The sequence below is a fragment of the Rhinoraja longicauda genome, chromosome 15, assembly GCF_053455715.1.
Source record: "Rhinoraja longicauda isolate Sanriku21f chromosome 15, sRhiLon1.1, whole genome shotgun sequence".
Taxonomy (NCBI): Eukaryota; Metazoa; Chordata; class Chondrichthyes; order Rajiformes; family Arhynchobatidae; genus Rhinoraja; species Rhinoraja longicauda.
This window is the reverse complement of record NC_135967.1, coordinates 47,306,856-47,328,593: the sequence shown is the minus strand read 5'-3', so window position 1 is coordinate 47,328,593 and position 21,738 is coordinate 47,306,856. Positions and strand designations below refer to the sequence as shown.

At 41.7% G+C, this 21,738-nt stretch overlaps 1 protein-coding gene across 1 annotated transcript in view; it reads right to left on the bottom strand.

Moving 5' to 3' along the window:
* The window catches only part of LOC144600706 (MICOS complex subunit MIC27-like), a 38,838-nt gene that overhangs the window by 4,714 nt on the left and 12,386 nt on the right, over positions 1-21,738 (bottom strand). Inside the window, exons 2-5 of the mRNA XM_078412615.1 lie at positions 13,932-14,036; positions 11,438-11,557; positions 4,641-4,695; positions 1,738-1,836 (exon numbers count right to left, since the gene is read on the bottom strand). Of these exons, the coding sequence (XP_078268741.1) occupies positions 1,738-1,836; positions 4,641-4,695; positions 11,438-11,557; positions 13,932-14,036 (379 nt within the window). The remainder of the gene's footprint in view (positions 1-1,737; positions 1,837-4,640; positions 4,696-11,437; positions 11,558-13,931; positions 14,037-21,738) is intronic.

Below are 21,738 nucleotides of genomic sequence, written 5' to 3'. Positions count from 1 at the left end.
GTTTTCACATTATGATACAAGAAACACTGACCTCATTACCTTGCCCCACATTGTTGGCTGCTTCACTTGCCTAACTTTAAAAGAATCCTCTCTCAACCATCCAAGTCTTTGCTCCCTCTCTGCTCAAAGCATTTCATTTTCAAATACAGAAACTGATCCACGATGGATGTTTCAGTTTCATCTTTTGTTGTTCGTAGGGAGAAAAATAATCTTCAAAGATTTTCTAAATCAATGAATGGATGTGTTTAATCAAATGTCGAGTCAAACTCGTGAATTGATTATTTGGTGTACAATAAAGCGAACTCATTAGGAAAGTAAATATCATACTCCATTTTAAATTATCACGTGGGAACACACAATGCAGAATGGAAAAGAACATCAAACAAACATCTATTACATAATAGTTCTTTCATCCTGCTTGGCCTTCAAAATATATTCTTTTCAAGTGTTTAATATTAAGTATATGTTGACTGGGGATTAATGGTAATATTAAATAAACTTTTGGAAACAATAATAAAACCAGTGCATTGCCAATATGTTAGAAAATGATTACTTTCCTGTCAAACTTCAAAATGCAGCATTTGGTTCAAAGACAGAAAAACATTTTCCTTTGTGTTTTCTGATATTAATAAAATTACCAATGGAGGTTGAAAGTACAGACCAAAAATGCAGTTTAGTACTGCCAATTAGATTTAACCAATGCCAGAATGTGCACATTAACTAGAGAGGCATTTTGTAGTTGGGCCATGTGAGGCTGATTTAAACATTGCTTCACTGCTACATCTCCATCAGGCACGAGAGCAACCTGTTGTCCACCAACTCCAAACATTGGTCATTGTTCGGATCAAAATTACACTGGACCAGCCAGTTATGTCAAGGCTGCTTTGCAATTAAAATCTGTCCCAAATTTTCTTCAGAAGTGGACTATCAAATAAGCATCAAATTCAACTGGAGACACAAGAGACTGTAGATGCTGGAATCTTGAGCACAAAGTTCTGTAGGAACTCAGTGGGTCAGGCAGCAATGTGGAGGGAATGGGCAGGTGACATTCTACAGAACATAGAACAGTCCGGCATGGGAACAGACCCTTTGTCCCGCAGTCTGTGTCGCACATGATGCCAAGATTAACTCTTATCTTCCAGCATATAATCCATATTCCTCCATTCCCTGCACATCCATGTGCCTATCCAAAAAATGTCTTAAATGCCACTATCGAATCTGCCTCCACCACCATCCCTGGCAACGCATTCCAGGCACCCACCACCCTCTGTGTAAAAACCTTGCTGCACACATCTCCTTTAAAATGTACCCCTTTCATCGTAAAGCTATGTCCTCTTGTATTTGATTTTTCCATCCTTAGATAAAGGTTCTGGCTGTCTACCCTATCTATGCTTATCATAATTTTATATACTTCTATCAGGTCTCCCCTCAACCTGTGGCGTTCCAGAGAAAACAATCCAAGTCTTTCCAACCTCTCCCTGCAGCTAAAATCCCCTATTGATGCATCATTTCAGTACGGGATCCTTCTTGAGACTGATGGAGTAGTGGGGAGAAAGCTGGAAAAGAGATGTGGGGGCGGGACAATGCCTGGCAAGTGATAGATGGAAGCAGGTGAGGAGGGTTTGACTGGTATATCAAACTAAACTGATGTAACGTGGATCAATACAGCCAAGAATCCACGGCAAGAGTTTATCCCGCAAGTCCTGAAGAAACAATTGTTTTGTGATCACAACGTACCTTTTGACGATAGAACTAGTCCAGCCAATGCAGACACTGTCATTACGCCCATTCTTGGAAAGAAGCCTTCGGGTGGATTCCTGAGGACGATGTAGGCACCTTCAAGAAATAAAAAGATTCATGTTGTTCCTTCATGTCCTTGGCAAGACATTTGCACAAGATCATTAAATTTGCAACAACATATCTGATGGACAATGGAGAAATAAGAAATAATGGGCGGCACAGTGGTGCAGCAGTAGAGCTGCTGCCTTGCAGTGTCAGAGACCCGGGATCAATCCTGACTATGGGTATTGTCCATGTTGAGTTTGTACGTTATCCCTCTGACTGCCTGGGTTTTCTCTGGGTGCTCTGTTTCCTCCCACATTCCAAAGACATGCATATTTGTAGGTTAATTGGATTCTGTAAATTGCCCCTAGTGTGTATGATGCAAAACTAGGAACATAGAACTAGTGTACAGGTGATCGTTGGTTGGTGCGGACTTGGTGGGCTGAAGGGCCTGTTTCCATGCCGTGTCTCCAAACTAAACTAAGAAGCAAGATTTAATTCACAATCTAAATATCAGTAGCAAATCATAATGACCAATTCAGCATGGTGCTTGAAAATGAGGAACATGAAATGGGTACCAAAATCCTAGATTTCAGTCAAGGTTGACTTTGAATGATAAAACAGAGAATGTACACCGATCAGCCAATACATTATGACCTGATGAGCCAAAACATTATGACCACCTGCCTAATATGCTGTTGGTCCTCCGTGTGCAGCCCCATAAGCAGCAGGGTGCGATGCACTGTGTATTGTGACACATTCCTCCCGTGACCATCATTAAAATTTTCTGTGACTTGTGCCAAAGTAGACCTTCTGTCGGATCGGACCAGACGGGATGGCCTTCGTTGCCCACGCGCATCGATGCCTTGGGCGCCCAACACCCTGTCTCCGGTTTGTGGTTTGTCCCTCCTTGGACCACTGGCAGTAGGCACTCACCACAAGCCTTGCCGTTTCAGAGATGCTCTGACCCAGGCGTTTGGCCATAACAATTTGGCCCTTGTCAAAGTCGCTCAGGTCTTTACTCCTGCCCATTTCACCTGCATCCAACACATCAACTTCAAGAACTGACTGTTCACTTGCTGCCTAATATATCCCACCCCTTGACAGGTGCCATTGTAAAAAGATAATCAATGTTATTCACTTCGCTTGTCAGTCGTCATAATGTTTTGGCTGATCGGTGGATCATGGAGAAAATCACTGTACAGCAGTGGGAGATGTTGAATGATTTATGTGAAGTGGAACACTTTAAACCCACAGGAGACTCCAAAGACGTACAGGTATGTAGGTTAATTGGCTGGGTAAATGTAAAAATTGTCCCTAGTGGGTGTAGGATAGTGTTAATGTACGGGGATCACTGGGCGGCACGGACTTGGAGGGCCGAAAAGGCCTGTTTCCGGCTGTATGTATATGATATGATATGATATGATGAGAGAAGACCTCCAGTTGCCAAAAATACAACCATGAAAAACTAAAGTGCAGCTTCAACAAAAAAAATTCAAAGCAAAAGCAAATGGCATGGCAGAGATGGGGAACGTCAAACTGTGATAAAAGAGATAAGTGGCCGCATGAAAGTAGCTGCTTACAAAGTGAGCAAGGAAATAAACGTGCAACTGATATTAAAATAAACAAGAAACATCTTTATACTTACAACAGGAAAAACACACTAAAACAAGTAATGATATTGCAAATGGATGTTAAAGCAATGACAAACATGATTATTTTACATCAGTATTTTCAGCAAACAGTATTACATCCCACTCATCTTTAGACAATTTATATTATATCAGAGATCAGGATTTGCAAATATTAATATAGGCTCAAATTTGACTGCAGTGAAGGAAATTATTGCACAGTACATTGATGAATCCCAAGGGCAATATGCTCTGTTTCAGGATTCAAAGAAAAGTGGTGAGAAAATTGCATTTCGCTCTCCCATTTTAGAAAAGTGTGGGGTAAACTCGGGAATTTAGAGCAGAGCGACAGAGCAACCTGAATGTTTGTCGTTGCCTAATGACATCGTGCCCGATGAACTGAAGTGAACCTTTTGAAGAGATTACTTTTTATAGTTGACAGGGGGATGTCCAAGGACACTGTAATCTCCAAGGAGTTTGAGAAAGACAATTTACAGTCAAAGCTTGTAGAAGCTGCAAAATAATTTATTTTTTGGTTAGGAAATTGATTGAATAGCAGGAGACAGGGAGCAAGAATGATGGCAAGATGCATTCAGCAAAGTTCAAAATGGAGCTGTTCTGAGGCTGAACTATTCTTCATGATTGTACATAATTTCCCTGATGGGACAGAAAGCCAATTAATCATGTTTGCCAATGACAATTAATTTTTAGAGGGATCATTTTCTGAGAAGGCGGACCTTTCTCAAAAGCAGGTTAAGCAGTCTAGGTCTGCATTGATGAGTTCACACAAATTGAGAGGTGATCTTATTGAAATTAACCAATACTTTTCCCCAAGGTAAATGCAGAACTGATAATTCCCCTGGCTGGGGCTACTGAAACCTGGAATGAATTTAATATGAGATTTGTCATTCAAGCCATAATGAGAAGAAATGTCTTCACCCAGAGAATCCATGAGGTCTGTGGAAACTCTGTCATGAAAGATACTTAAGACCAACTTCAATATAATGTTTATATATTAAGGTAATCTCGGGTTAATGCAGGAAACTTGTATTGTAGGTTGGAATGTCTTTGTCCTATTTCTATTTCTTATGCTAATAGAGTGAGCATATGGAAAAACTGTGACAAATGGATTTCAACATAGGAAATGTGAGTTCACACAGTTCGGATCAAAAATAGATAAAACATCTACTTTCTATGATTTATGGTTAAAAGTAATGCAAATCTTACTTTTCCCAAATGCAACAGAGTTTTCTGCGCCACCTTTAACAGCATTATACGCACCCTAGAAAAATACAAAGAATAAAAGTCAATGATAACTCAAAAATGTTATCAGAAGTTTAACAATTACATACATTTTGAAAATATAAAATTGAAATTAGGGGAGGGAGTCAAAAATGAGGGCACAGGTTTAAGGTGACAGATGTAAAAGGGATCTGAGGGGCTACTTTTTTCACAGCCCTTGTGGTCTGCGGATGCTGTCAGTAGATCTTTTTTGTTGTTGTTAAACTTCTGATCAGTCATTTCAAACCAGTTAAACATATGAGTTTATTTGAGTTGACTGTGATATACACCAGGATGCAATGAAATTCTTTGTTCACACAAAGCTCACTGCTTTTACACAGAGGATAACAAACCCGGATTGTGCATATGGAACAACCCCGGAGGGGGTGGTGGAGGCAAGTATAATTATGTTGTTTAAAAGACACACGGACAGGTACATGGATAGGAATTATTTGAATGGATATGGGTTAGGTGAAAGCAAGTGGTTCCTAGTTCAGTTTGGTAGTTTGTGAGCGGAGCACCAAGGAACATTCCTTGTATATGCACATACTTGGCCAATAAACTTATTCATTCATTCATATTGGTGGGCTGAAGGGCCTGTTTCTGTAGGTATAGACACAAATGCTGGAGTAACTTGGTGGGACAGGCAGCATCTCTGGAGAGAAGGAATGGGTGATGTTTCGGGTTGAGACCCTTCTTCAAACTGATCAGTCTGAAGAAAGGTCTTGACCCGAAACGACACCCATTCCTGCTCTCCAGAGATGCTGCCTGTCCCACTGTTACTGCAGCATTTTGTGTCTACCTTCGATTTAAACCAGCATCTGCAGTTCTTTCCTACACACGTGCCTGTTTATGTGCCCCATGCTCTATGATTCTATTAATGGAGTAATTATAAGATTTTTATTAAAATATTGTGGTTAACTATGAATGTATGAATGATACAATTCAGAGAAAAAATATAAATTTCCTCTGTTTTCACATGAACCATATTAATTTCAATATTTCTTCAAAATGCGGTGAGCCATATTGGTCGATGCTGTGGCTGCATTGATTCAAAATCTATGGAAATCAGTTCAGTTTGTAACCTATACTGAGGAACAGTGAAAAGCTTAGAAAAGCAATTGAAGGCACTAAAAGCTATGGCATTAAGATCGATAGGAAAATAAGTTGTGAAGAAGGCAGAAGGAGACTACAAAGGGATAGAGATAAGTTCAGTGTGAAGGCAAAAATCTTGCAAATGGTGCAGACACTAGAAACAAGAGATGCTGCAATCTGCAGCAATAACAATCTACTGGAGGAACTCAGCGGGTCAAGCAGCATCTGTGGAGAGAAAGAAATGGTCACGGTTCTGGGTTGAAACCTTGCATCAGGAATTTAACCTGAAATGTCAACCCTTCCTTTCCCCCACAAGGGCAGGGTCATGGTGGAGCAGCGGTAGAGTTGCTGCCTTACAGCGAATGCAGCGCCGGAGACCCAGGTTCAATCCCGACTATGGGTGCTGTCAGTATGGAGTTTGTACGTTCGCCCCGTGAGTTTTCCTCCCACTTTCCAAAGACGTACAGGTTTGTAGGTTAATTGGCTTGGTAAATGTAAAAATTGTCCCCAGTGGGATTGCGTTAATGTGCAGGGATCGCTGGTCGGCACCGAGCCGGTGGGCCGAAGAGCCTGTTTCCGCGCTGTATCTCTAAACTAAACTAAATACTGCTTGACCTGCCGAGTTCCACCAACTGATTGTTTGTTGCTTACAAATTATGTCTTTTTTTGAGAAAATGTGAAATTGTCCATTTTGATTGGAAAATAGAATATCTAAAGAGTGAGATTGCAGACCTCTGTAAAGCAAAGACCTCTGGTTTCATATTTTCACGTGCACCAAGATACAGAGAAAAACATTGTTTAATCCAGACAAATCAAACCATACCATGACATCAAGGAAGTACAAGAGAGATAAAATAAACAAAATGAAGAAGAGAATGTTATGGCTACAGGGAAAATACAGATAAAAAGTGCAACTCAACATTGTACTTGTTGTATTTATCATTATTGCATTGTTTACACAGTGAGCTTCATGTGAACAAGGACATCTATTGCAACCTGTTGTATATTTTCTCTGGAACACCAGAACTTGAGTGCAGACTTGATGGAAGTATATATAATTATGAGAGGCATAGATAGGGTAGACGGAACCTCCCCTCCCCCCCCCCCCCCCCCCCCAAGGGTGGAAATATCAAATACTAGAGAGCATAGCTTTAAGGTGACATGAGCAAATTTAAAAATGCGCGATAGGTTTTTTTCCAGAGAGTGGTGGGTGCCTGGAACATTCTGCCAGGGACGGTGGTGGAGGCACGTGGATATGCAGGGAATGGAGGGATATGAATTATGTGCAGGCGGATAAGAGTTGATCTTGGCATCGTGTTTGGCACAGACATGGTGGGCCAATTCCTATGCTGTACTGTCCTATGTTCTATGTACAGGTGCTCCCCGGCTTATGATGCTTCCACTTGCCATATTTTGACTTTGCGATGGTAGTTTGCTTCCGGCCACGTGATCAGGTGTATTAAATGCATTTCGAATTACAATATTTTCGGTTTGCGATGGGTTTCTTGGAACGGAACCCCATCGTAAGCTGAGGAGCACCTGTATAGGACCATAAACTCAAATAAATGTTGAAATGACCAGTGGAAAAGATCTACTGACAGCGCCACCAGGGCATTTGTCAGCAGGAACTCAGTTTCTGTCAGTTGTGGTCTTGTTGCCATACATAGACTCTGCTGTGTGGATGTCAGTGACAGGCAGGTACTTGAACATCAAGGGCTGCAAAGTCACAACAGGTTAGAGTGATTATGGGCCATCTACAGAAAGCAAGTCCAGGCTGGGGCCAGATCCAGTGGCAACCAGTCATTTAATTTGGAAATGCGAGCACTTAAAAAGAAAATGGCAGTGGAGGCCAATTCTCTGAATACATTCAAGAGAGCTAGATAGAGCTCTTAAGGATAGCGGAGTCAGGGGGTATGGGGAGAAAGCAGGAACGGGGTACTGATTGAGAATGATCACCCATGATCACATTGAATGGCAGTGCTGGCTCGAAGGGCCGAATGGCCTACTCCTGCACCTATTGTCTATTGTCTATAAGATAATGGAACTGTCAAAATCCTTAAGTACAAAATTTAGACAATGAAAAATCATGGAATTAAGCGATGAAAAAGAAACCAGAGGATGGATGATAGCTTTTTATGTTCAATGGTAGAAGGATGGTATCACCGCCATGAATAGAATACAATGTTTGAACAGCAGGAAACCAGAAGACATTTAGTGATATGAATGACCTTGGAACCAGTCAATGTTGGAGCAATCAGCAAATTAGTATAATAAGCCTTTACTTGCTCTGCAGAATAAATTTACTGGTTCATTGTAGTGTCTTCTTAAAAATCAACAAACATTTAAACAACACAAGAGCAGTGAAGTTTTCATCTGAATTCACCAACACACAATTGGAATGTTAAGGACCATCACCCTTCAACAAATGATGCTCACCACTGCCATAAAATGGGAGTTATTTCCAGACCCAAGCAAATCTTGACCATTCAAATCCATGTTACAATGGAAAACTTATTCATCAACCCAAATTCAATGAAAATTGAATTTTCAGAATTGTCAGACAGAAATTAACACAAAAATCAAGCAAAATTTGAATTAAATTTCATTTAATTGTAGTCACAAGAAACTACAGATGCTGGTTTACCAAAAAAAGACACAAAGCTGGAGTAACTCAGCGGGTCAGGCATCATCTCCGGAGGACATGGATAGGTGACGTTTCAGATCATAGAGTCATACACTGTGGAAACAGGTCCTTCGGCCCAACTTCCCCCACACCAGCCAACATGTCCCAGCTACACTTGTCTCACCTGCCTGCATTTGGTTCATATCCCTCCAAACCTGTCCTATGCATGTACCAGTCTAACTCGATTCACCTACTCTGGGCAAGAGACTGCATCTACCCGATCTATTCCTCTCATGATTTTATACACCAAGTTCACTTCTCATTCTCTAGCGCTCTAGGGAATAGAGTCCCAGCCTATTCAACCTCTCCCTATAGCTCCTCTACAATCAGTCTGAAGAGGTGTTCTGAATTACTCAAACCTTTCTTTGTCAATCTTTGCTATAAAACAGAATCTGCAGTTCCTTATTATCACATGCTGCCTGACCTGCTGAGTTACTCCAGAACTTTAAAAAAAATGTAATTATAGTCAACAGAAGTCAATTTATATCTAAGTGAAAACCATTCCAAAGCTGAGCTTGTACCTTTTACAAAAAAGTTGATTCTGATTGTTGGAGCTCAATCATTCCAGTCACGAACATCACTGTAGACGTTCCTCAGAGAACAATCTTCAAATGCTTAATCAAAACACCTTCCATCACAAGGTAAGAAGTGGGGATGTTCATCTATGATGTTAAAATCCATTCACAGGGACCAGTCATGCCACACAAGTGCCAGATAACAACCATCACCAACAAGAGAATCTGACTAGCCACTTGATCATTCAATGGCACTACCATCATAAGAGTCCACCACCATCAACATCCTTGGGGTTATCAATGACCAGATACACAACTGGGTCAACCATACAAAAACTATTGCCACAAGAGCAGGTCAGAAGCTGGGTGTCCTGTGGAGAGTGATTCACGTTCTGATAACCCAAAGACTTTCCACCATCTAGAAGACATAAGCGAGGAGCATGATGAAACACTTAACTCTTGTCTGGGTAAATACATCTTCCATAACACTCAATAAGCTTGACACCATGCAGGACAAAGCCATCTGCTTGTTCGGGCTATCTTCCATTACCATAAAAATCTATTCCCTCCACTAACATCGCTACTGTGTCCTATCCACTGAACACACCATACTTTCCTAAAATGTGACCTCTACAAAGGAAGTCAAGGACAGCCTACAAGCCAATTGTCAACAGCTTGTAACTACCAGGGACTTGAGTCTAGGTAAGCTTTCAGCAACATGCCTGGGGTACATACAGTTAACAAACTTGCAGCAATTTTTAATATCCACATGTCGACTTTACTCCATGCCTCCAGTCTTAGTCCAGTCTTTAAAAGCAACAGAAAATAATTACAGTCCATTATCAAATTCTGTGAATAGACCAAAACACCACTCAAAAGAACTAATTATTACAAATATAATTTCTGCACTTTTTGCTCCGAAAATGTATTTATTTCCAGAGAAATTCAAAGATTGAGATGAATTCCACACCTTCAATAATAATTCATGTAAAAATCAACATTTTGATATAACTCAGAAACATTTACCACACCTTAAAACAATCCATTTTAACAACTACTTACACCCAAGGCCATCATTACAAACTGATTGTTCCCTTTTTAATTATTCCACTACAGGCTTTGAATCATACTGAAGGCAGGAGAAAATTAATGCAGGACCATGAACAGCAGCCATTTTTACAAAAACTGATGTTTCATGACAAAGTGCATGCACAGCAAACAAGTCAGAAATTCGGCAAAGGCACAAGTTTACTGAAGACTTGATATCCAGTCCATCTATCCATCGATGTAAGTTCAGTGATTTCAAACGACTTTAATTCAGAACATGAATGTGCATCATTGCATTAATTTCAGAAATTATACATGAACACATTGTCTCCCTCCAAATCCATATCAGTACACCACACAAACAGGCAGAGACAATCACAAATTTGGCCACAGCCTCCATAGCATCAAAACTGTAGCATGTTATTTTTTTTAAAATATCAGAGCAAAACTTTTCATAGGAACAGCTTACCCCTTAGGTGAGAGGCTGATTACCCCAAGTAATCAGTTCAGCTAAAAACTGCAATTGAGAAATGCTGTGAATTATTAGAATTGCAGCATATTCAGGCAGGTATTCAGTTATTTCCCACAGAATTGTTTTGGACAGCCAAGAAATTAATTGCACGATTTAAAAAAAAAAATTGTGATAAATTTGTTTTAATTAGTCATGGAATAACAGAATATCAATTAAAAAACAATTTTTTTGGGATGATGACAACTTGATTTTGTTCAAATGTTTCTAGAAAAGACTTATTTTAATGTGATGGTTTCATTAATTCTTAAATGTTGAGAGATCTGATTTTCTGCTAAACTGGGAATATCAATTCACCACCTGCCAAAGATTTTTCCTACATTTTTTGTGAAAAAAGCTTGTTCAGTTCCCCCAAAAGATATCCAGAATAAAGTTCATTCTGGGCGATACACACGATGTAATGACAGACAGTATCCAGGTGGTTCATCCCGATCATACAATTCCAACCAGAACACGCTTGATTTAACTTGTTAAAGTTTTAATACATTAGAGTCAGAGACAGACAGCAAGCTTGTCAGCCCAACTCATCCTTGCCAACCAAGAAGCCCCTTCTGAGCAAGTGCCATTTCCCGCGTTTGGCCCATATCCCTCTAATCCCTCATTTTGCTTTTGTTCTAATCGTATGTGTTAAATATAATCATTTGACAGTGCTTGTTTTAAATTAAATTTCACTGAATAACGAGAGATTCTAAAATATTGCTAACAAGATATATTGAAAATATTTCCCCACAAAAAAAAAGATCCAATCAGTGCATAAATTTTACTGATTCTGGCCAATTAAAAAAAATATATATTTTGAATTTCATTGACAAAACATGCATTTAAATTCTATCGTGCACAGCACAGATGGAACAATCGGTGTGTTGTCCCGTACCTTGCACCGAGCAGCATACGGTTGAACAGTCTGTCGCAGAGCAGAGATCCCCTCAAGCAAACGGCCTGGCTGCTCCACTACGAACTTGCACTTTGCTGAAGGTTCATTATAAACTGAAAGCTGCAAAATAAAATATTTCATTACAATTCATATTTTAAATATGAGTACTTGATACTCTGACCAACTTTATAAAAATGATTCTATTTCTAAAACAGACAAATAGTATATGACAAAAAGACGATTAGGTCTGTTAAGACGCAACCACTTTCCAAAATTATTATGGCTGATTTTCTTTCTCAGCTTTACCAAGCCATGTCTCCATTCTCTTATTATTCCAAAGATATGTTCAAAGACTTTACAGAATTAAAAGATATACAACCCTTTGAATAAAGAAATTTCACTAAAGGCCTAAGTGGTCAACCTCTGATGAGATTAATGTATCTTGCCATCATATTCGGCACAGACGTTGTGGGCCGAATGGCCTGTTCCTGAGCTGTACTTTTCCAATGTTCTCTGCTCTAAAATAAAGTTCCATTAGGATGACTCTGCTCCAGAATCTCCCTTACATATCTAACCATATTTTACTTAAGGTTTATTTATTTAACCATTTTAGATTGGATAACTAGATTAGCTTTTTTTTTAGCATTTGCTATTTTAATTCCAGATTCCCAGCATCTGCAGATTTTATGTTTTGATTTTCAATTACTGAAATAAATAAGTTAGTTTACATCATTAGATATCTACCAATTCACCATCTTGTGTGCTCCCATCCCAGGAATGTAGCTATTCCAAAGACAATGGACCCAGACGATCTAATCAATTGCACGAGAAACTCGAGCAAGCTTATAGAACAATCAAAAGTGAAGACATAAACGGTATTGCAATTCACTCAACTGACCCTCCAAGCAGTAAAATTGAGACACAAGAGACTTCAGATGTTGGAATATTGAACAAAACACAAAGTGCTGGAGTAAATCAGCAGGTCAGACAGCATCTGTGGCGGGAATGGACAGACAACATTTCAGGTTGGGAACCGAATCTTCAGTCTGAGGAAGGGTTCTAACCCAAAACGTTGTCTGTCCATTCTCTTCACAGAAACTGCCTGACCCAGCAAGTGGCACCAGCACTTTATTTATGAACTTCCAATCAACTTTTTTGTCAGACAAACCTTACTAGAATTACTAGGTACATGTTGGACGTCTGCCTTAAGCACTCATGAAGAATAGCTTCAGATGTGCCAAAGACTTTGATGTATTATGTCTGTCTAACTCATTGGACTGAAGAATTTGCTTACTCGTGAATTTGGCTACATGTGAGCAGTGGCAGACCCCGGCCACTGGATGGTGCCGATGTATCAGTATAATCCAAAGATATGACAGCAATCACAGGTATGACTTCATCTTGGTGGGTCTTTGTTCAGAGTGCAGAACAAAGGATGAGTACTGCGCAGACATGTTTTATACAACATACATCGGGGTTCCCGTGTCATTTAAAGAAGGCCAAATTGGCCTTATCTAGCGTTTACTTAGAAGGTGATTGGTTCAAGAAACTGCAGTTCATAACTGCACTGGCACTTTAACGCAGTACGGAGGTTAATTCACCAGTGTTGTACTGAGGGAAGGCTGGATCATCAGAAAAACAATCTTTCAAATCACCTTCACACCTTCATGAATGTAAATAAATCAGGTGTGCCATTCAAAGTAGTACACAGATTAGCTGCTGGATTTGCCTACAACACCATGACTACATTCTAAAATGAAAGGTGCATTCTAAGCCCTACTGCAGGTATGTTTCAAGCATTTCTGTATGAATATTATTAACACTTGCCACACTACCAATCAGTTTAATTTAGTTTATTGTCACGTGTACCAAGGTACAGTGAAAAGGTTTTGTTGCGTGCTATCCAGTCAGCAAAAGACAAAGCATGATTACAATTGAGCGATTTACAGTGTATAGATACATGATAAAAGAATAACTTTTAGTGCAAGGTAAAGTCAGCAAAGTCCAATCAAATATAGTCTGGGTAACCCAAAGAGGTAGATGGTAGTTCAACACTGGGCATTGCTGGGCATCCTGTCGAAGTTGCTGTCAAAGGCTGTCTTTTCCATGGGTTTTACTATTCTCCCTGCATGTGAATCAAACCCGAAAGTGCATCATGTCGAACCCTGATATCAGTGAATGGAACAAGAGTATGGGAAAAACAAAGATTGATAATAGTCCCAGTCGCTGGGAATGTTGTCAGTGAATGTTGTATGGATTTCACTCACAACGAACAGAATATGGGGAATATTTCTTTAAATGGAATATCTTTTTATCAGGCTGACCATCTAAATGGTTAGTTCACTTTAGCACAAGGGGATGCTGGGGTCTGAGATCCAACATACCACCAAACCATGAGATGTTCACCATATTAAAACAAAGAATTAAATTAAAAAAATCATATAAACACTAAAATCTGATGAAGTCGAAAGCAGCAAAAAAACTAGAAACCCACCTGTTCAGGTTTGACGAGATGCCTGCCTTGTTGATTTTTGTTTGAAGCGTACACTCTGAATGTGACAAGCCCAAGGCCAGTTGGAAGAGCTGACAGTTTGATAACCTGAGGAGATTTAAGAACAAATTTGGACAATATTCACTGACAACATTCCCAGCGACTGGGACTATTATCAATCTTTGTTTTTCCCATCAATTTGTTCTCCCCTTCAAGAGACCACGTCTGAGCAATTCATGGTAGTATTTGTTAAGGCTGTGTTTTTAAAAGATGAAGAGCTTTAGTTTTACTTGCAAGATGTAAGTAACCTTGCATCTTTGTTTCTCATTTTAACAGCAAATACAGATGCCACCAAAATGAAATATTGGTTGGAAAACCACAGTACAGCATGTGAATTTATATCAAAAAATATATTTTATGAAAAATATGAAAATAATTATTTCCAAATATATCATTATTGTCCGATGTAATTGGATAGCACTTAAACAAAAGCTTTTTATTGTATCTCAGTACACATGAAAATAATAAACCAATACCAATAAATGCTACAATCAAAAATCAGAAATATAAAAAGTGTTATTTGCATTCAATATTATACGTTTCCTTGGTGATTTATATTTGTGACAAGTTGGCTGCAAGTGAGGAGTGTGATGGAACCCTCTCTAATTGCTGCATTACTGCTGCAATAATTAAACTCTCAGAACCACTCTTCCTGCTTGATTAGCTCCTCGTCTCCCATTTGTAAGATTTACTCTCTCTGTTATCAGCACACTGGGGCAACAGTGCGCCTCATCCACAAAATGCACTGCAGTTTCCAGCTCGGACTTCAATGCTGCAATCTAGAATGCAAAGAGCAGCAGATGCATGGGAACGTCAAACAACAGGCCTTTAAGTGAAGGAAGGAACTGCAGATGCTGGTTTACACATAAGATAAACACAGAATGCTGGAGTAACTCAGCAGAACCGGCAGCATCTCTGGATAGAAGGAATGGGTGACGTTTCGGGTCGAGACCCTTCTTCAGATTGAGAGTCTAAGTCTGACGAGGGTCTCGACCCAAAAAGTCACCCATTCCTTCTATCCAGAGATGCTGCCTGTCCCACTGAGTTACTCCAGCATCTAACAAACCTAAGGCCAAGTTACATTTTTAAGAACTTTGAAACTTGAAGGATTCAAGGTGCCAGAAAAGTGGTGTCTCTTGTGTATTTATTATTGTAAATAATTGCAATTTATAATGCATTATCCTTGTAATTTATCATTCTTACACTCTTGTACTTAAGTATGATTGTGCTTATGTACAAGAAGATTTTTTTCTGAACTGCATGTAAAAGGTAATTTCACTGTACCTAGACACACATAACAAAAAAGCACAGAAGACACAAAGTGCTGGAGTAAATCAGTGGGTCAGGCAGCATATCCAGCGAACATGGGTGGGTGATGTTTTGGGTAGTGATCTTTCCTCAGACTGTTACCGCTGAACCACGTGCAAATCCCCCTACAAATTGCACGCTATCCTGTACGGGACTGCAGATACCAAAGAGGGGCACTCTGTCACTTTGTTAAGCGCAAGAGATAGACAATTATTGCTTGACTCACCAGCAATGGTAACATCCTCAAAAACGAAACCATTGGAAAAGTGGTTTAAATAGAGCTTACAGAAATTTTCATTTTGTCCTGACCAAAGTAATAATAGTTTTAGTTTAGAGATTCTGCATGGAAACAGATGCGTCGACTCATCGAGTCCATGCCACCGATCACTAGTTCCATATTATCCCACTTTCGCATACATTCCTTACATACTAGGGGAAATTTTAGAGAAGCCAATTAATGTACAAACTCGTTTGTCTTTGGGGTGTGGGAGGAAACCAGAGCCCCTTTAAGCAACTCACGCAGTTACAGAGAGAATGTGCAAACCCCTGTCGCTGTGAGCCTACAGCTCCACGTGCTGTACCACTGTTCCTCAATTCTTTTTTGCTACATCACAATTTACTGACCATGGATGTAGATGCTTATTAAAGGCGAGGGTTATCTCTTTGCCTGTGACTCTGCATATAAAGGAACAGTAAAGCTCTTGTTCACAGATCAGGATTGTGCATTTAGTTATTCAAACTTTGCAGGTGGTGGAAACTACAAATGGTCAAAATTTATCTTGGGTAGTGAGAAGAGGGAGTCAATGAAAATACCATCAAGATTCTGAACACTGAGCCCAGCTGGAAAGCATGGGTACAGAGTTCAAATCAGATGATAATAAGCATGGTCAAATAACTGTAATGCTTTAAAATTTATGCCCTCACTGGTAAGTGGCCAAAGGACAACATAGTAGCTTTGGTAGTTCTGCATTCAGCTTACAGACGAACAGGCAATGGGACAGGGTTCAAAACATAAGGTTGGGCTCACAAGAATATAATCTTTAGTTTAGAACTTTGCGTGATACTGAAGATGCTTCTTCACTGGAGAAGTGACCAAAATACCCAACAACTGGTCAACAGTGTCCCCCTTTCTCAATAGTAAACTCAAATGTCTCAGTGATACTGATAATAGACACAAAAAGCTGGAGTAACTCAGCGGGACAGGCACCATCTCTGGAGAGAAGGAATGGGTGACGTTTCGGGTCAAGACCCTTCTCTCAGTGATAGGCTGGGCTTCAAGGAAATGCCTTTTCCAGAGGCAAAAATGACACAGAATCACTTCAAGCCAGACAGCCTCAAAATCTAAGACACAGCTCTGGAGGAAGACTTTCAACTTGTTTGTTTTTAATACTGATCAAGCAGACTTTCATCTTGAAGAACATATTCCTATGTATTTCCTACATTAGAGATCATTTTTATATTTTTCCAGCACTGTATTCCAAAGGGTTACAGGCCTAAATTGACTGGGAACAGTTCAAAAGAAAAATGCTCTCAGCCTTTTTAATCTCTTCCCTATAGACAATAGACAATAGGTGCAGGAGGAGGCCATTCGGCCCTTCGAGCCAGCACCGCCATTCAATGTGATCATGGCTGATCATTCTCAATCAGTACCCCGTTCCTGCCTTCTCCCCACATTAACAATGACTGGTGCACCAACCACACTGCAATAGAGAGCTACTGCTCCCCAGACCTGGAGTACTTACTGCTCAAATGTAGGCCATTCTATCTGCCGCGGGAGTTTACGGTGGTCATCATCATGGCCGTATACATTCCCCCACAGGCTAATGCTAACCTAGCACTAGCACAGCTGCACTCGGCCATCAGTAAGCAGCAGGATGCCCACCCCAACGGTGCCTTCATTGTTGCAGGGGACTTCAATCAGGTCGACCTACGAGCCTCGCTCCACAAATTCCATCAGCATGTGCAGTGCCCTACCAGGGGCTCAAACACACTGGATAAGGTGTACACCAATGTAAAGGACGCCTACAGAGCTCTCCCCTGCCCACCCCTGGGACAATCCGATCACCTCTCACTGTTTCTACTGCCCGCATACAAACCCCTCATCCGCAAGACCAAACCCACAATAAAGACGGTCAAAATATGGCCCGAGGATGCCACCCTACAACTCCAGGACTGCTTTGATCGCACCGACTGGGACCTGTTTGCACAACAGGCCACCTACGGTTCAGAGGTAGATTTGGAGGAATACGCATCCACTGTGCTCTCCTACATCAATTGCTGTGTGGAGAATGTCACGGAGGACAAGGAGATAAGGATGTTCCCAAACCGGTAACCCTGGATGAACAAGGAGGTACAGAACCTGCTGAGGGCACGCAACATTGCCTTTAAATCTGGTGACACTTCAGCATACAGTGTTGCCAGATCACACCTGAACAAAGGTATTAAAAGGGCCAAAGACACCCATAGGCAACGGGTGGAAGACCACTTCAACACCACGGACACCAGAAGCATGTGGCAGGGTGTCAGGGACATCACTGGCTACAAGAGCAGCCCTGCCTGCCCCCACAGCGATATGGCACTGACCATGAGCTTAACACCTTCTTTGCCCGCTTTGAAACTGGCAAAACCACCTTGAGTGAAAGAACCCCAGCCGAGGCGGTGGGACAGGTCTTGCAACTGAGCACACAGGAGGTACAACGCCCTCTGCAAAGGGTCAACCCACGCAAGGCTGCAGGACCGGATGGAGTTCAAGGAAGGGTACTGAAGGACTGTGCTGAACAGCTGGCTGAGGTATTCACCAGGATCTTTAATCTGTCATTATCTCTGGCTACGGTCCCCAAGTGCCTGAAGTCGGCTATCATAGTTCCGGTGCCGAAAAAAGCAAAGATCTCCAACCTGAACGACTACCGCCCGGTTGCCCTAACGCCGATAGTCATGAAGTGCTTTGAGAGGCTGGTCCTCTCACACATCAAATCCAGCATCCCTGACTCACTGGACCCACACAATTTGCATACAGGGCAAATAGATCCACAGAGGACACCATCTCTCTGGCTCTTCACTGTCCTGACTCACCTAGAGAGACAGGGCACGTACGTGAGGATGCTATTCATAGACTATAGCTCCGCCTTCAACACGGTCCACCAAGCTCATCACCAAACTCCACCAGCTAGGCCTCAGCTCGTCATTATGTGACTGGATCCTGGACTTCCTGCTGGAACGACCGCAGGCAGTGAGAATGGGCCCGCACCTGTCCTCCACTATCACCCTGAGTACCGGCACACCACAGGGCTGTGTTCTGAGCCCCATGCTCTACTCCCTCTTCACACACGACTGTGTTCCTGCATTCGACACCAACACCATTGTCAAGTTTGCAGATGACACAACGGTGATCGGGCTGATCACCAACGGGGATGAAACAAACTATAGAGCGGAGGTGCAGAACCTGGAGGACTGGTGCTCGGATAACAACCTGTCCCTAAATACCACCAAGACCAAGGAGCTGATCATCAACTTCCGTAGGTCACATAACGGGGAATATGCCCCGATCTCTATCAACGGGGACAGTGTGGAGAGAGTGTCCAGCTTCAAGTTTCTGGGCACTCACATTTCGGAGGACCTAACATGGTCCAATAACACTGCTGCGCTGGTCAAGAAGGCACAACAAAGACTTCTACTTAAGAACACTGAAAAAGTCTGGTCTACCCCAACAGCTGCTGACGACCTTCTACCGCTGCACCATCGAGAGCATCCTAACGCATGGCATCCCTGTGTGGTACCTCAGCTGCACGGAGGCAGAAAGGAAAGCTCTACAGCGGGTAGTCCATAGAGCTCAGAGGGCCATCGGAACACAGCTACCAGACTTAGAGGGCATCTACAACACACGATGCCTCAAAAAAGCCACCAGCATCCACAAAGACTCTTCACACCCCTGCAACAGTCTGTTCGAACTCCTTCCATCGGGCAGACGATACAAGGCCTTCTACGCCCGCACCTCCAGACTCAGGAACAGCTTCATTCCCAGGGCCATAGCTGCTATGAACCGGTCCTGCTGAGCCGGATGGCCACAACGCATAGATCAACTTGCACTTTACCCTGTCCAAAACTGTTACAACTGTTTCGTTTCGTTGGGTTGCTGCTGTCTAAATTACTTAAATTATTGCATCGTATGGGAGGCGCATTCCCAATCTCGTTGTACCCCTGGGTACAATGACAATAAAGATATATTGTATTGTATTATATTGTATTGTATTGTATACCCCCTGACTCTGCTATCCTTAAGAGCTCTATCTAGCTCTCTCTTGAATGCATTCAGAGAATTGGCCTCCACTGCCTTCTGAGGCAGAGAATTCCACAGATTCACAACTCTCTGACTGAAAAAGTTTTTCCTCATCTCAGTTCTAAATGGCCTACCCCTTATACTTAAACTGTGGCCCCTTGTTCTGGACTCCCCCAACATTGGGAACATGTTTCCTGCCTCTACGTGTCCAACCCCTTAATAATCTTATACGTTTCGATAAGATCTCCTCTCATCCTTCTAAATTCCAGTGTATACAAGCCTAGTCGCTCCAGTCTTTCCCACCATTCCGGGAATTAACCTAGTAAACCTACGCTGCACGCCCTCAATAGCAAGAATATCCTTCCTCAAATTTGGAGACCAAAACTGCACACAGTACTCCAGGTGCGGTCTCACTAGGGCCCTGTACAACTGCAGAAGGACCTCTTTGCTCCTATACTCAACTCCTCTTGTTATGAAAGCCAACATTCCATTGGCTTTCTTCACTGCCTGCTGTACCCGCTTGCTTCCTTTCAGTGACTGATGCACTAGGACACCCAGATCTCGTTGTACGTCCCCTATTCCTAACTTGACACCATTCAGATAATATTCTGCCTTCCTATTCTTACCACCAAAGTGGATAACCTCACACTTATCCACATTAAACTGCATCTGCCATGCATCCGCCCACTCACACAACCTGTCCAAGTTAGCCTGCAACTTCATAGCATCTTCCTCACAGTTCACACTACCACCCAGCTTTGTATCATCTGCAAATTTGCTAATGGTACTTTTAATCCCTTCATCCAAGTCATTAATGTATATTGTAAATAGCTGCGGACCCAGCACCGAGCCTTGCTTCCCCCCCTAGTCACTGCCTGCCATTCTGAAAGGGACCCATTTATCCCCACTCTTTGCTTTGTCTGTCAACCAATTTTCTATCCATGTCAGTACCTCAACCAATTTTCTATCCATGTCAGTACCCTAGATTGATGTAAGCTCCCAGACTGGTGAAGTAGTTATGCTCATGTTTCTCCATAAGAGCAACTTAAAACTTGAGAGGATTTTCCCACAAATGTTGTCAAAATATTTAGTATTTGAATGATTCACAAGATAATGCAATGAAAAAATTAATCTATTGAGAAATGCCTGCAAATTTAATCCTTACTCGCTTTAAAATTGGACAACTAATTTCTTGGACCTTAGAATTCAAGAATATGTACATGCAACCGGTTAGCGCAGGGATCAGCATTGCACCTCCTGGATACATTTCCTGGAATGTATAAGGGATGTTTTTTTAAACCAATATGTAGAGGAATAGACTAGAAGGCATGCTATCCTACACTAGGTAATGTGTAATGAGGAAGGATTAGTTAGCGATCTTGTTGTGCAAAGCCCCTTGGGCAACAGTGACCATAATATGGAGCAAGGAGGTCCTACTGCAGTTGTACAGGGCCCTGGTGAGACCGCACCTGGAGTATTTTGTGCAATTTTGGTCTCCTAATTTGAGGAAGGACATTGTTGCTATTGAGGGAGCGCAGTGTAGGTTCACCAGGTTAATTCCCGGGATGGCGGGACTGACAAATGATGAAAGAATGCGTCGACTGAGCTTGTATTCGCTGGAATTTAGAAGATTGAGAGGGGATCTTATAGAAACATATAAAATTCTTAGAGTATTGGACAGGGTAGATGCAGGAAAAATGTTCCCGATTTTGAGGGAGTCCGGAACCAGGGGGTTACAGTTTAAGAATAAGGGGTAGGCCATTTAGGACTGAGATGAGGAAAAACTTTTTCACCCAGAGAATTGTGAATCTGTGGAATTCTCTGCCACAAAATGCAGTGGAGGCCAATTCACTGGATGATTTCAAGAGAGAGTTAGATTCAGCTCTTAGGGTTAAGGGAATCAAGGGTCATGGAGGAAAAGCCGGAATGGGGTACTGATTTTGGATGATCAGTCATGGCGCGGTCCAGTCCAGTCGCCGTCGTGGTAGCTCTGCGGGAACTGTGCGTTTTAAACTGGTATGTTTACTTTAAAATTATCCCTAAGTGCTCTAGCGTGTGCTAGCACTTAGCATTAACCAATGTACGACCGGGAAACGCTCGTAAAATTAAACTCGAGCGCTACAGGAGCACTATTAAACAGAAATCTACTCACCGATATACCGATAG